This window comes from Episyrphus balteatus, chromosome 2 (genome assembly GCF_945859705.1).
Source record: "Episyrphus balteatus chromosome 2, idEpiBalt1.1, whole genome shotgun sequence".
Classification (NCBI taxonomy): domain Eukaryota; kingdom Metazoa; phylum Arthropoda; class Insecta; order Diptera; family Syrphidae; genus Episyrphus; species Episyrphus balteatus.
In genome coordinates this window covers 62,892,676-62,907,623 of record NC_079135.1, presented here as the reverse complement: position 1 = coordinate 62,907,623, position 14,948 = coordinate 62,892,676, and the positions used below count along the sequence as shown (strand labels likewise).

Sequence of the window (14,948 nt, the reverse complement as noted above, 5' to 3'; positions counted from 1 at the left end):
AGTTTTCCATGCTTTATTTCGTTTATTTCGTAACGATTTCAGTTCTTTTGTGTACCAAGATTGATTTAAATTCGTGTTTTTCATTTTTTTCATGGAAATAGTATTAATAAGACAATTGTTAAGAATACTATAGAAACTGTTAACAGCTTCTCGCAAGTTACCACCAATCTTTACTCCGACCCTATTTCAATGCATATGTGTTTGTGTAGCTAACACTATTTTATAAAAATGCCTCACTCGTTTCTTCAAACTAGGGATGTTGCGGATGTGGATTTTTTCACATCCGCGTTTAGTGAGAGAAATTAGAAAGACGTGCATTAGACTTAATATAAAGTAATACCGCCACCTTTTTTCATCAAGTCGCTTACATAGAGGTTGGTTAGTTAAGCCCGCCCACTTAACAATTGTTCCCTAGGGAAACTGCCTTCTGAAGTGGGTAGAAATTATCGTTAAAGACTTCACTGGCACTGGCCCTTTTTTTGTCCGGAAAGAAAGATTTATACGTTAAGGTTACTTTATTTCAATAACTTCTGCATTTATAACTCAAAACTGAATAATGACAGTGTTCAAGTAAATGAGCGATATGGTTTTCAGTATTTGATAAGAAATTAACAAAGGCAGTTTACTTCATCGATCAGTTTCGTATTGAAATGAATTTTTTTAAACTTTTTTCAAAATTTTAAACTTTGAAAACAATTATTGATTGAAATAACTCGATTTAAAAATTGGACTTAAGTGTATAATTCTGGCCTTTGAAAGAGGTATCATGCATAACTGTAAGTGCTGCCATTGTTTTTTAATAAATATTCCTTCTTGCGTAACCTTTTTAAGTAAAATAATTTCTACTATATTTTGTGGGCTACAGATCTTCTTGAGTTCGTTCCTATTTCAATCAGTCGACGTTTAGGGTATGGATATACCCTTCTTCAGGACTCTTATTTTAATTAATTAAAATAAAATGTCTTAAATACAGGGTGTCCCACAGTCACCGCCCCAAATGAAAACCATGGATTCCTGAGGTTTTTTGGTCATTTTCTCGTTTTCGTCCCGTTTTCGAGTTATGTCTTTTTTATGATTTTTGCTATTTTTCCCCTTAACTGGCTTTATCTTTGCCAAACTAAATCTGAATCTTAAGATTTTTTTACAACCAATCAAGAATTTATTACAGTTTTAGTTTGTCCCACAACTTTTTTTTTTCTACGGAAAACCGTTTCTCTGCAATTTTCATCAAACCCAATTTTTTTTTCTTAAAAAAGACTACTGATAGTAATTTTTTAAAAAATAAACAAACTGAGTGAATTAAAAAAAAAATAATTTTTTAATACGAAATTAATTTAAATTAATTAAAACTTTTTTTGAGCTTTATCTATTTGCTCCTTTCTTAACCACAGTAGCTCAGAAAATGTTTTTAATTAATTAAAATTAATTTTGTATTTAAAAATTATTTTTTTTTAATTCACTCATTTCGTTTATTTTTTTTAATTACTTTCAGTAGTCTTTTTTTATGAAAAAAAAACTAACTTTTTTTTTTTTTAAATTAAACGGAGCTTTAATAATAAGAGAAAAAAATTAATACTCATTTACGTGTTTACATAAAATATATGAAAGTAAAAAAAACCTAAAAAAAGAAGAAAATTGGGTTTGATGGAAAATTGCGGAGAAACGGCTGTACCTAAGAAGAAAAAAAAGTTGTGGAACAAACTAAAACTGTAATATATTCCTGATTGGTTGTAAAAAAATCTTTAGATTCAGACTTAGTTTGGCAAAGATAAAGCCAGTTAAGGGAAAAATAGCAAAAATCATAAAATCGTCATAACTCGAAAACGGGACGAAAACGAGAAAATTAACTCTTAAATTTTTTGACTTAAAATGGCCTCAGGAATCCATGGTTTTCATTTGGGGCAGTGACTGTTGGACAACCTGTATATAAAACGAAACTAAAATATCTATTATTACAATATTAAAAACTTTTTAAACTCTTTAGGTTTCTTAAAAGTGCTCATCTTTTTTTATATCGTGGATATTATAAAATTCATTCACTTAAATTATTGAATTACAAAAAAAAAATTTGTCTAAAAATTGAAGTCAAAAAAGAAGATAAAATCTTATCTAACATATTTTTTCGGACAAACTGATTATAAATATTGCTAATTAACTAGTTCACAATCTGATCTTCTATTAACAGTACTATCTGTTTCCAAAATATGTAACATTTCTAGTAACATTCTTTTACTATAGTTACGGTGACCATCCGTCCCGGTTTACCCAGGACTGTCCCGGATTTCTATAGCTTGTCGCGGGTTTTTATTTAAGAAACCCGAGTCATATAAGTGTCCCTTATTTTGTAATTTGTCCCGTGATTGTCCCGTATTTCCACATTCACTGGTTTTATATTCAAAATTTTAAATACTTTGTCAGGAAAACAGTGGTTGGAAAATATTTTTTTTTTCTAATTTTTCGAATAAAAGCATTAGTTTTTAAAAAAATTTCGTCAATTATTTAGTTCCAGTTTGTGTTTGTCAGGTTGAAATGTAACACAAGAAAAAGTTTTTTTCGAAGAAAGACCCAGCTAAATTTCAAAACTTTTAAGGACATATTAAAAATTTAATTATATATTATAAGGTTTCAAAATCATTTAAAATAAAATTAAAATGCTAAAAAAACAGTTCTCACAATTTTGATTAAAAAAATATTTTTTTTAGAAGTTATTAACAGTATCTATTATAAAACAGTTTTCTTGATTTCTGACTCATGAAAACTCATTTCATTATAACTTTTTAAAAAAAAAAAAATTTTTTAAACGATCCAACATATTTTTATTTGTCCCGGGATTCGTCCCTAGAAATATAATCCTGTAACCCACAAAATATAGTAGAATTTATGTTGTTTTTTAAATTTTCTCCACCGAAACGGGGAGAAAATTTAAAAAATGATTATATTGAACCCCTGTACAAAAAAAAAAACCTTGTCAATTCTTGTCGCCTAAGTAATTGTACTCTTGCCGAATTACTGACAAACAAAAAAAAACTATTTGTATTTCAACGACCCTGAAAAATAATATTCAAGGTGTGATACTTACTTCTTTCAAATGCACAAACCCTTCATCAGTTAGATAAATGCAAAGATTAAAAAGGGAATAAATGCTATTGGCATCGAAACCAGAATCATCAACACCAGAAATGAGTTCCATGGCCCACAATCTAGTAAATACAATTTTATATTTAGTTGTTTATTAATTTTATAAATTTACTCTTACTTGTTACGAAGATATGCACATAAACTACCCTTCCCTTCATATCCTATCATGTATGATAAAAAATGATCCGGTTTACAACGGTATGCCTGTAAGAAACAGATTTTTAATTGAAATCACTAAAAATGCGTTTATAATTACCTTTTTAAGAGCTGGAAGGCACCATGTTAACTCCACTTTATTGACATTTTCTACTGGTTTAACAAAATAAACCCTTTGGTAGAATTCTGGTCTAAAGGCATCACGGTAATTAAATGCAGAAAAGTCATCTCCGTCTTGATTATTATTGGGAATATCTTTAAAATGCTTGACAGCCATTTCTTCTAGCTCCTCAATTGGTAGCCTTGCTTGTATACACAGGTACATTCGATGACTGCTATAATGTTTTATACGGAATTCATGCGTCCGTTGGTACAATACCTCATCGTCTATATTTTCTTTGAGTGACTGCAAGTTTCCCCAAGCGAAGATACTATTCGGATAGTTGGGATTTGCAAGCGAAGCAAGCAACTGATCCCGACGAGCTTCATCATCGAGAATAGTGTTTTGAAATTCGGATTCGACAGCATCTCGTTCTCTTGTCATAGCTTCTTTTTTCATGAGAGGTTCCTTGAAAAGAGCCGAAAATATTTCGATGGTGCTATTTAAGTGTTCTTCTGAACATTCAAAGTAAAACATGGTCTCCTCGCATTCGGTATGTGCGTTATCAAATCCGCCACACTTCTTGACGTGTGCGTCAAAAGCGTTTTCCGCAGGAAACTGCTTTGACCCCATGAAAATCATATGCTCGAGGAAGTGAGATAGACCCTGATATTCCTTTGGATCCGAGAACGAGCCAACATCGATCATTAGCGCACATGCAGCTAGTTTTTCATCACCTTCTTCTGAGTCATCATCGTCATCTGGATCAATACCATCAAGTTCTTCTTCATCTTGATCTGACTCTTCAGAACTTGAGTCATCTGTTGTCTCAACAGAGGATGTAGTAAATCCATCGTGTGGCACTGGAGTTGGGTCAGATATAAGCAAAACGAGAAGTCCATTTGGTAGCTTTAGGGTTCTGAAATGGTAAAGCATTATTTAGGCAACCATTATCATAGTATAATGAGTTGATCATACTTGTAATGCTTCTTGTCATTTTCAGATTTATCTGGTATATCCAGATAATTGACACCAGCATTAATATTCCCTTCTATTATTGAGGAGCTCATCTTTGCAATGTGGCCGGAAAAAAAGTTGAATGGACTTGGTGATATTGTATGTATGCTGAAGAAATCGGTTTTCTGGCGAAGTGTTATGAATTTTCTTAGTATGCGAACAACTTTATAAAAGCGACAAATCATGAAATACCTATTCCTGTTTAGGCTGAATTTTTTTTCTTATTTTATTTGCCTTTTGCCATTCATCAAAAATAATTGATTGAATGATATTGATAAAAGGCTTAATGAGATGTCAACGTGAAAAGTCATTTGTTTAGAATTTTGTTTGTTACAACTAAAAGCGACATCTTGTGCTATATAGTTAAGCTGATATGTGTATCATTTAGCGCGTTCGGATTTGTATCCTTTCATGTCACACGTTACCCTTCAAGCAAGAAAACGGAGTCCAGAAAAGACAGTCAAACCTCCGACCGAGAAAAGCGGGGTTACACTCACACACTTGCAACTTTTTGTGTATGAACACAAAGTCTAAGAGAATCGTGGTGAAAACTGGGAAAAGGAAAAAAAAAGTAGACAGACATAGCCAACAAGAGCAAAAGCGTCATTTTGTTATTTTTTGTTGAAGTGTTTAGTCGCGTCGTGTCTCGTGTCGTTGTTAATAAAATATAAGTATAATTATAAACAATTATATCAAACTATTAACAATATGGAAACAAAAAAAGGTATGTTGTATATATCGCTCAAAGTGTTTGGATTAAAGTGATGTGTTTCTGTTTGTGTTGCAGATGTAATCTCTAATGATGAAGAAAAAGGCAGAAGAAGGTGAAACATGCGATTGGACATCTAAAGAAACACCAACAACAGCAGCAACAACAAATAAATAAAAGGAAAAAAATGTATTGTATTTTATATTTTATATATTGTGAAAATTTCGTTTGCCAAAATTAAATAAAAAAAAAAACAGTTTCAGTGAAAAAAAAAAAAATAAATCTTGTTTTTTTTTTGGTCGCAAATGCGAAACGTCATCCCTTTTTTGTTCCTCTTTCTAGTAGGTTTTCGCTGCTCCGACTCGGGTCCGACTTCGGCTCCGTTTTCTCGGAATGGAGATTTTCACCACTCCAATACATATGCAATCGACTTCGCGGTGATTATAATTTCCACACTAATTTGAGCCGCCTTCGGACCAGTTTCTGATCCGTATTCGGACTCAGCCGGACCGAGGTCGGACTTGCTTGCTTGAAGGGTATTTTATAACTTAATCTAAAAAAATCTCATGTCCGCAAGTCCTAATTTGTCTGGTTTGAAGATAAGGTGCAGATTTTAAAAAATTGAAAAACAACACTTCAGATATTTGTGTCAGATCAACATGAATAAGGTGTATTACTTTTCAGGGATGGTCAGATTCTCTTGTTTGTGTTTGATAACAGTCCTAGGGAAAAAATGTTAGGAATTGAAAAAAAAAGTTAATATTAGGTGTGTTTTTTATTACCACCGGTCTTAACTGGACAAAAAAAACGACTCAGGGCTTAACCTGAAATCTTGGCAGCACTGTATATTGAATGTTCCGAAAACAGCAGACACAACAAAAATTTAGAGTTGTCAAATTTTTCGCTTTAGTCATTTTCTTGTATTTTTCATGTATGTTTTACAAAGAGATACAAAAATGTATGCTAGCAAAACTATTTAAATACATTTTGTCCTTCCAAACGTGAGTTTTCACGTTTTTTAACAAATTCTAAACAATTTATGAAAAAATTAGTTTGGTAGCACAGATTTAAAACTCTTCAAAAAGTTAAGCCCAGAGAAATCTCCGGGCTAAACAACAAAGCCCAAGGGGCTAAGGTGTTGTTGTATTTAACATGTAAATTGCTTAGCCCAGACTGCGTTTTTTTTGTCCATTTAAGACCGGTTGTAATAAAAAACACACCTATTAATAAAATATGAAGCATAATAAGCGCTCGTTGATAAGTCTGCTTCTACACGAAGACGCAAGGCACAGAAATTATCTTCGAATTTCCTTTTGATTTTCGTTTCGGTGCGTCGCGCGCTTCTAGACGTAGTATTTTTTTGAAGCTATTTTGAAATTTGACAGCTATTTTCTTTGGTTTTATTTTGATGACTTCTACAGGAAGACGTAGACGCACAAGATGCACATCAGAACAAGGGAGAGAGAAAGATCGATTCCTCCTGTGCTCTTATGTGCATCTTGTGCGTCTACGTCTGCGCGTACCCTTCAAGCCGAATCCGCTCCGCCTCAGGCGGAGCTGAGTCCGACTTCGGCTCAAAAACGGGTTCGAAGGCGGCTCAAATTAGTATGGAAATTATGATCACCGCGGAGCCGATTTTATATGTATTGGTTTTTTCACCACGATTTCTCCTTCGACTTTCGAGTTCATACACAAAAAGTTGCAAGTGTGTGAATGCAACCCCGTTTTTCTCGGTCGGAGTGTCTTTTCTGAACTCCGTTTTCTTGCTTGAAAGGTAGAAGCAGACTGTATTTTAATTCCAAAAAACAACACCAAAATATACAAAACGAAAAAATCTTACATCCCTTTTTTTCGAACTCTATTTCTCCTTTGCTCTTATGGGTGTCTCGCGCTTTGCGTCTTCGTGTAGAAGCGGACTCAGTTTTAATTTTGGTATATTTTTCATTACAGGCCGCCTCCACAGCTTAGAGGATATAATATATGGAGTGCTTGTGCTGTTAGTTCCGTGAGCTTTTATAGGGGGCTCTAGTTTCTTTAAGTTTTTCGATGAGTACATGCCTCCATTTTATTTTCATTAGATGGCTGTCATCAACAAGCATGTTTATTTACAGCTGCGGAACCGGACTAGCATTGAAAAACGAAGGCAGCGACCCAATGTATTAGGTATAGGAACAAGCACTCCATATATTATATCCTCTAAGCTCCACAGGAAATAATTTTTGTCATGTTGAAGTGTCTTAACAAGAAATGTCTTGTGGAGGCTCGCCAATTCTTGTTATGATTCAATAGGTGTGTTTTTTATTACAACCGGTCTTAACTGGACAAAAAAAAAAACGCAGTCTGGGCTAAGCAATTTACATGTTAAATACAACAACACCTTAGCCCCTTGGGCTTAGTTGTTTAGCCCGGAGATTTCTCTGGGCTTAACTTTTTGAAGAGTTTTAAATCTGTGCTACCAAACTAATTTTTTCATAAATTGTTTAGAATTTGTTTAAAAACGTGAAAACTAACGTTTGGAAGGACAAAATGTATTAAAATATTAAAATAGTTTTGCTAGCATACATTTTTGTATCTCTTTGTAAAACATACTGTAACGATGAATTACCGAACTACTTTTAAGATAAAAGTCTGAACACACTACCTGCTACAGTAAAGGTAGAAATGTGAACGGACCTTTAGTAATTAAGAAACTACCCTCTGAACGCATCCAAAGAAATTCCCTCGACTGCTGAATATCCCAAAATATCCCACTGGACTGGAAGTATGAAGCGCCCCCTCTTGGAAAGGAAGCTTCGAGAAGCAAAGACGAGAACCTTCGAAGACATTCTCGAATTCCGAATTTCAGGTATAAAAGGGCAGCGTGGACACCGACCGGGGACAGTTTAATCTTGAATGTGAAAGAGTACAGTACAAAGTGAAATAAAGTGTTGGAAATTGTTAGTAGTAAATAAAGTGATTGAAAAGTGTGTTTGTTTGAGCGAATAATAAAAGTAAATTGATTTGAAATATAGTGTGTTCTTATTTGAACGGAAAGATAAGTGGAAGTTAAAATAAACGAAATAAGTTTTATTGTGAACCCGGAATAAAACGTAACATTGGTGTCAGAAAAGTGGAATAAAACTTATTTATTTGTGCGAATCAGATAATTTCGCGAATAAAATAAAAAGTGCGCGTGTGTTTTAACAATAAAAAAAAAAAAAAAAAAAAGTTTAAAACATTTTGAAATAAGTAAAAGTGCTCGCGTTTAAAAAAAAAAAAAAAAAAAAGTTAAAATGGGTAAGACATTAAATCAGTTAAGTTTGACTGAGCTGAAGGCGGAATTAACTAAGCGAGGTCTTCCTACTGCTGGATCGAAAAATGACCTCATTATTCGTCTGCAGGATCATTTAACCCAGATAAACGAAAATTTGGACACATTTCAATTCGAAATTGAAATGACAGAAGAACAAGTAAGTAATACTTCCGATATGTCGTCCATGGTGGCTGTTCTCCTTGCCAAATTGGAAGAACAACGTAATGAACAGAAGGATGAACAGAAAAATCTTCTCGAACAAATTGAGACACAACGCAAAGAACAGAGAGAACAAATGGAACAACAACGCACAGAACAAAAGAATGAACAGAAGAATCTTCTCGAAATCCAAAAGAACCTTCTAGATGAACAGAAAACCCTCATCGAAGGTAAGCTTGATACGATCGAGAACAAGTTTGTTGCTCTTGATGCTTCCATAAAAGACGTTGCAAAACAATCTCAAGAAAAAATTGAGAAAGTTGAAGAAAAACTCGAGCAAGTAGATGGAAAATTCGAGAAAGTGGATGAAAAATTTGAAAGAATAGAAGTTAAAATCCAAAGTTTTACCGAAGAACTTGACAAAGTTCGGAAAATTAAGATTCGAGAAAGTTCTGGTGAGTATCCAAAGAAGAAGGAGATGCATCCACCAACCTTTGATGGACAAAGTTCTTGGTCAATCTACAAGAAACAGTTTGAGGCAGCTGCCACAACCAATGGCTGGGATGACGAAGACAAATGCATAGCGCTGACTCTTGCTCTTAGAGGTCCTGCTGCTGAGTTATTACAAACTTTACCACCAGAGAAGAATGGTAACTTTAACGCTCTTGTTCAGGTAATTGAAAAACGCTTTGGAGATGGCCATATGCAAGAAGTCTTCCGCGTCCAACTGAATACAAGAGTCCAGAAAAGAGGAGAAACTCTGCAACAACTCCAAGCTGATATTGAAAGGTTGGCTCATCTGGCATATCCGAAAGCAGGAGACGATATTATCAGTCAGTTTGCGACAGAAGCCTTTATTCGTGCTGTATCTGATACAAATCTCCAGCGAGCGATTCGGACAGCCGGAAAACATTCCCTTCCTGAAGCATTAGCGTTCGCACTAACTATGGAAGCAGCAGAACAGGCTTCTCAAGGCGTTCATCGGGTAAGAGAAGTTGCAGTGGAGGAATGCTCTTGTCAAAAACTCGCAATCCAAAGAAACCAGCGAGACGGAGCTGCTCGATGCTGGAACTGTAACAAGACCGGACATCTCCAGCGGCAGTGCAGATTGCCACCAAGAAGAACTGCTTGCCAACACTGTGGAAACAGGAATATTGCCCAACAACAGGTAAGCGATACAACCAACACTCATCCTCAACTTGATTCCCATTCGGGAAACGAGTAAGAACCAACTTCGAGGGGCAGAAGCTGGTTTCTGGTATCGATGGCCCCAGAAACACAATTCAAGTCTCACAGACTAAACGAGACAACAAAAGTCTGACAGTAGAGGCAACCATAAATAACAACCAACACGTGGCTACAATTGACACCGGTGCCACTGCCTCTATTGTACGAAGAGACTTGGTGAAGATGACGTGGCTACATTACACCAACAGCTACCGTCTGAATACCGCCACAGGAGAAGCAGCAAGGGTGTACGGTGAAGTTCGTCTTACGATCCGTATGGCAGAACTAGAGTTTTCGCATGTGTTTTTGGTGGCAGATATATGTGACGAGTGCATCATTGGAATCGACTTTATGAAGGAGCATGGAATCATTTTGGATATCGGTAATCAAGTCCTGAAATACAGAAATGTGGAGATCCCAATGGTCTATGGCAACGAAAATTCAACAACAATTAGAACTGTCATCAAAGAAGATATGTGCTTGCCTCCTTCTTCAGAAGTTTTTGTGTGGACGAAGTTAAAGGGGAACTGTGGAAGCCATCGATACCTCATGGTCGAACCAGAAGTTGAGCAAAGTTCCGAAAATATCTTCATCGGGAAGACTCTTGTGGCACCAAAGAACAACATGGTACCTGTACGGATACTTAACATCAAACCGTACCCAATCAAGCTTAAGAAAGGAGAAGTTGTTGGGCAATGTGAATCTGTGTCCGCAATAACTAAGATCAATGAGATGGACATACAGATCACTATGAACTCTGAGAAACTAAAGACTCAAATTCTCAAATCAGACAACTTGAGTCAACATCAGCTTAATGTTGCTGGAAGGCTTCTTCATGAATATGCTGATATCTTCTCTTCACCTAGCGGGCAATACGGCCGAACACAACTGGTGCAGCACCGAATCGATACAGGAGACGCTACGCCGATTCGTCAACCAGCAAGACGTCTCCCCTTGGCCAAACAAGGTGAAGTTGAAGAAATGATATCGACAATGAAGAAAGACGGGCTGATCGAAAATTCCAAAAGCCCTTGGGCATCACCAGTAGTTCTCGTCAAAAAGAAGGATGGAAGCACTCGATTTTGTGTCGACTACCGCAGACTGAATGATGTGACGAAGAAAGACAGCTACCCACTGCCAAGAATCAGCGATACTCTAGATGCAATGGAAGGAGCACAATGGTTTTCGACTTTGGACTTGAAGAGTGGCTACTGGCAGGTAGAAATCCATCCAGAAGATCGAGAAAAGACGGCTTTCTCCACAGGAAATGGTCTGTGGCAGTTCAATGTCATGCCGTTTGGGCTATGTAATGCCCCAGCTACTTTTGAGCGCTTAATGGAGTGCGTTTTAAATGGATTAACCTGGAAATCTTGCCTAGTCTATTTGGATGATGTCATCGTTTACGGGAAAACATTTGATGACCATTGTGAAAACCTAAAGGCTGTATTCCAGAGGCTACGAGAAGCACATCTTAAGTTAAATCCAAAGAAATGTGCACTTTTCAAGACCGAGGTTAAATATTTGGGGCATATCATCTCATCCCAAGGAGTAATGACTGATCCAGAAAAAGTTGACACTGTGAAGAATTGGCCAACCCCTCAGGACAAGCATCAACTTCGGAGTTTCCTCGGTCTGGCAACGTACTATCGACGGTTCGTGAAGGATTTTGCGAGAATCGCCAAAAGCTTGCACCAGCTTACGGAGAAGGGTAAACCCTTTAAATGGTCAGGTGAGTGTGAGAAAAGCTTTCAGGAACTGAAGCTACGGTTATGTGAAGCTCCTGTGTTGGCCTATCCGACTCCAGGCAAACAATTCATCATTGACGCAGATGCAAGTAATGTTGGAGTTGGTGCTGTTTTATCGCAAGTTCATGACGGAGAAGAAAAGGTCGTTGCCTATTTCAGCAAGGTACTCTCGAAACAAGAAAGAAACTATTGCGTGACCAGAAGGGAACTTCTAGCTCTGGTATTGGCAACAAAGCACTTCCATAAGTACATCTATGGACAGAAGTTCCTTCTTCGCACAGATCATGGTGCACTAAATTGGCTTTTGAACTTCAAAAATCCAGAGGGTCAAGTAGCAAGATGGATCGAGATACTCCAGACGTATCAATGTCAGATTCAACATCGAAGAGGAAAGCTACATTCAAATGCAGACGCATTATCTCGGCGCCCGTGCAAGCAAGACTGCAAGCATTGCACACGGCTAGAGGAAAAGGAAGTTGTCGCTGTAAGAAGAACGAGAGCTGACCCCATTTGCGGCTGGAGTAATGAAGAACTCAGGATGGCCCAACAGGAAGATTCGGACATCGAACCCATCCTTGCATGGAAGGAACATGAAGAGAAACCAGAATGGGCCGACATCTCCGACCGAAGCCCCACTCTAAAAGCATATTGGGCACAATGGGACTCACTTCATGTGCAAGAAGGGTTACTCAGGCGTAAGTGGGAATCCGCAGATGGTAAATCTTATGTAATGCAACTAATCCTACCTCAGTCAAAGGTTAATGATGTTCTCCGAGAGATGCACGAGGGAACTTCTGGAGGCCATTTAGGCATCAACAAGACGCTGGAAAAGGTACGCCAGCAATTCTACTGGTTACGTATGAGAGAAGACGTTGAAAAGTGGTGCCGAAAATGTGATACTTGTGCCGCTAGCAAAGGACCAGCTAGAAAAATGCAAAGCAAGATGCATCAGTACAATGTGGGCACACCTTTTGAGAGGATTGCAATAGACGTGGCAGGTCCTTTTCCCGAAACCAACAAAGGAAACCGGTATATCCTCGTAGTGATGGATTACTTCAGCAAGTGGCCTGAGGCATTTGCCATCCCAAACCAGGAAACCAAAACAGTTGTGGATAAGATTGTCTTTCATTGGGTGAGCAGGTTCGGAGTACCCATGGAACTTCATTCCGACCAAGGAAGGAACTTCGAATCTAAGATTTTTCAAGAGGTTTGCTCACTCCTTGGCATCAAGAAGACGCGAACAACACCGCTTCATCCACAATCTGATGGGATGGTTGAGCGATTTAACAGGACACTTAAGGAACACCTGTCAAAAGTAGTCAATGATAATCAACGAGACTGGGACCGACATATTCCATTATTCTTGATGGCTTATAGAAGTGCAACACATAGTTCCACTGGACATACACCATCGGAAGTCCTTTTTGGTTCTACAATACGGCTGCCAAGTGAGATAAAATTCGGATGTGTTCCAAATGAGCCACAGGAAATAGATGAGTATGTTGATAACCTGAAAGAAACACTGGCTGACATTCACCAACGGACAAGGACAAATATAAAAGCGTCTAGTGACAGAATGAAAACAAGATATGACGCGCGAGCGACAGCAACAGGGTTTCAAGAAGGAGAACTTGTGTGGTTTTACAATCCCCACCGACAAAAGGGACTATCACCGAAGCTACAACAAAACTGGGAAGGCCCTTACACAGTAATGACCAGAATTAACGATGTGGTTTACCGTATACAGAGAGGGGTAAGAGGCAAATTAAAGGTAGTTCATTGTGACCGTTTACATCGTTATAATGGTGAAAGAAGCAATGGAGTTGTTCGGGACGAACAATCCTAAGAGGGGGGCAATGTAACGATGAATTACCGAACTACTTTTAAGATAAAAGTCTGAACACACTACCTGCTACAGTAAAGGTAGAAATGTGAACGGACCTTTAGTAATTAAGAAACTACCCTCTGAACGCATCCAAAGAAATTCCCTCGACTGCTGAATATCCCAAAATATCCCACTGGACTGGAAGTATGAAGCGCCCCCTCTTGGAAAGGAAGCTTCGAGAAGCAAAGACGAGAACCTTCGAAGACATTCTCGAATTCCGAATTTCAGGTATAAAAGGGCAGCGTGGACACCGACCGGGGACAGTTTAATCTTGAATGTGAAAGAGTACAGTACAAAGTGAAATAAAGTGTTGGAAATTGTTAGTAGTAAATAAAGTGATTGAAAAGTGTGTTTGTTTGAGCGAATAATAAAAGTAAATTGATTTGAAATATAGTGTGTTCTTATTTGAACGGAAAGATAAGTGGAAGTTAAAATAAACGAAATAAGTTTTATTGTGAACCCGGAATAAAACGTAACAATACATAAAAATTCAAGAAAATGACGAAAACGAAAAATATGACAACTCTAAATTTTTGTTGTGTCTGCTGTTTTCGGAACATTCAATATACAGTGCTGCCAAGATTTCAGGTTAAGCCCCGAGGCGTTTTTTTTGTCCAGTTAAGACCGGTGGTAATAAAAAACACACCTAATGTTAGACAACCGTGTCTTCGATTTTGTCTGAACACGATTGTCTTACATCGAATTTGACAGATGTGTTTTTTTTCTTTTGGAACTGCAGTTTTTTCATTATTTTTTGTCCTCTCATGAAGAAGGTTATCTCCGTTGTAGCGGACGACAAAATATATTTGTTTGTTTTGGGAATTTTTGCATGTTTTATGTTGAAATGAATTCGGAATTTCGCTCATCTGTCAGTAACAAAAGAACAAAAGAAAATAGAAAAAAATATCTCCTAAACTGGGTGAAGATCAAAACAAACCAAATTTTTCAAGGACGCGCGCAATTTTAAAGAACTGTTGTTTGTAAAAAAAACTCAAGTGTTTTTTTGGTAGTAACGTTCTACTATAAATTAATTTAGTGTCTAAAAATCGAAAAAATTACGGAATTTAAAATATATTTCTATGCTGTATTTTTTGCTTTTTTGTTTTGTTGGTTTGTTTTTGCTGGTTTGTTTTGATTTTCGTCGAGTTTAAAACGTCAAAATTTTAACTGTAAATAGAAAGAGAAGACAAGGACAAATGTTCGAACTTCCCTATTAGATTTCATGAAATGGTGTATACTTTTTGAATTTATTTAATAATTTTGAATTTATTTAACAGGTATTATAATTGATTTTTATAAAAATAAATTGTTTATTTTTTGGAAGGCAAATAAAAACAGATGGGTACATTTACAAATTGAAAAAAATTAAAAAAAAAGAAGTATTCATACAAAATTGACCATATAAAATAAATTTTGTCCGCAAAAAATCATACATCATCCTTTGGCGAACGAAGCATATGAAATGAATTGTCCGAACAAAATTTGCCCAGCCAAAAAAAAAAATTGTTATGTTGTAGATG

At 36.6% G+C, this 14,948-nt stretch overlaps 1 protein-coding gene across 3 annotated transcripts in view; it reads right to left on the bottom strand.

Moving 5' to 3' along the window:
* The window catches only part of LOC129910213 (nardilysin), a 61,513-nt gene that overhangs the window by 32,703 nt on the left and 13,862 nt on the right, over positions 1 to 14,948 (bottom strand). Inside the window, exons 1-5 of one of the 3 annotated variants that reach the window (XM_055987491.1) lie at positions 4,604 to 4,735; positions 4,373 to 4,536; positions 3,395 to 4,313; positions 3,257 to 3,342; positions 3,080 to 3,200 (exon numbers count right to left, since the gene is read on the bottom strand). In XM_055987491.1, the coding sequence (XP_055843466.1) occupies positions 3,080 to 3,200; positions 3,257 to 3,342; positions 3,395 to 4,313; positions 4,373 to 4,464 (1,218 nt within the window). In that variant the 5' untranslated portion in view covers positions 4,465 to 4,536; positions 4,604 to 4,735. Of the gene's footprint in view, positions 1 to 3,079; positions 3,201 to 3,256; positions 3,343 to 3,394; positions 4,314 to 4,372; positions 4,736 to 14,948 lie in introns of those variants that run through there. The other 2 variants (XM_055987492.1, XM_055987490.1) reach the window with 2 other exon arrangements.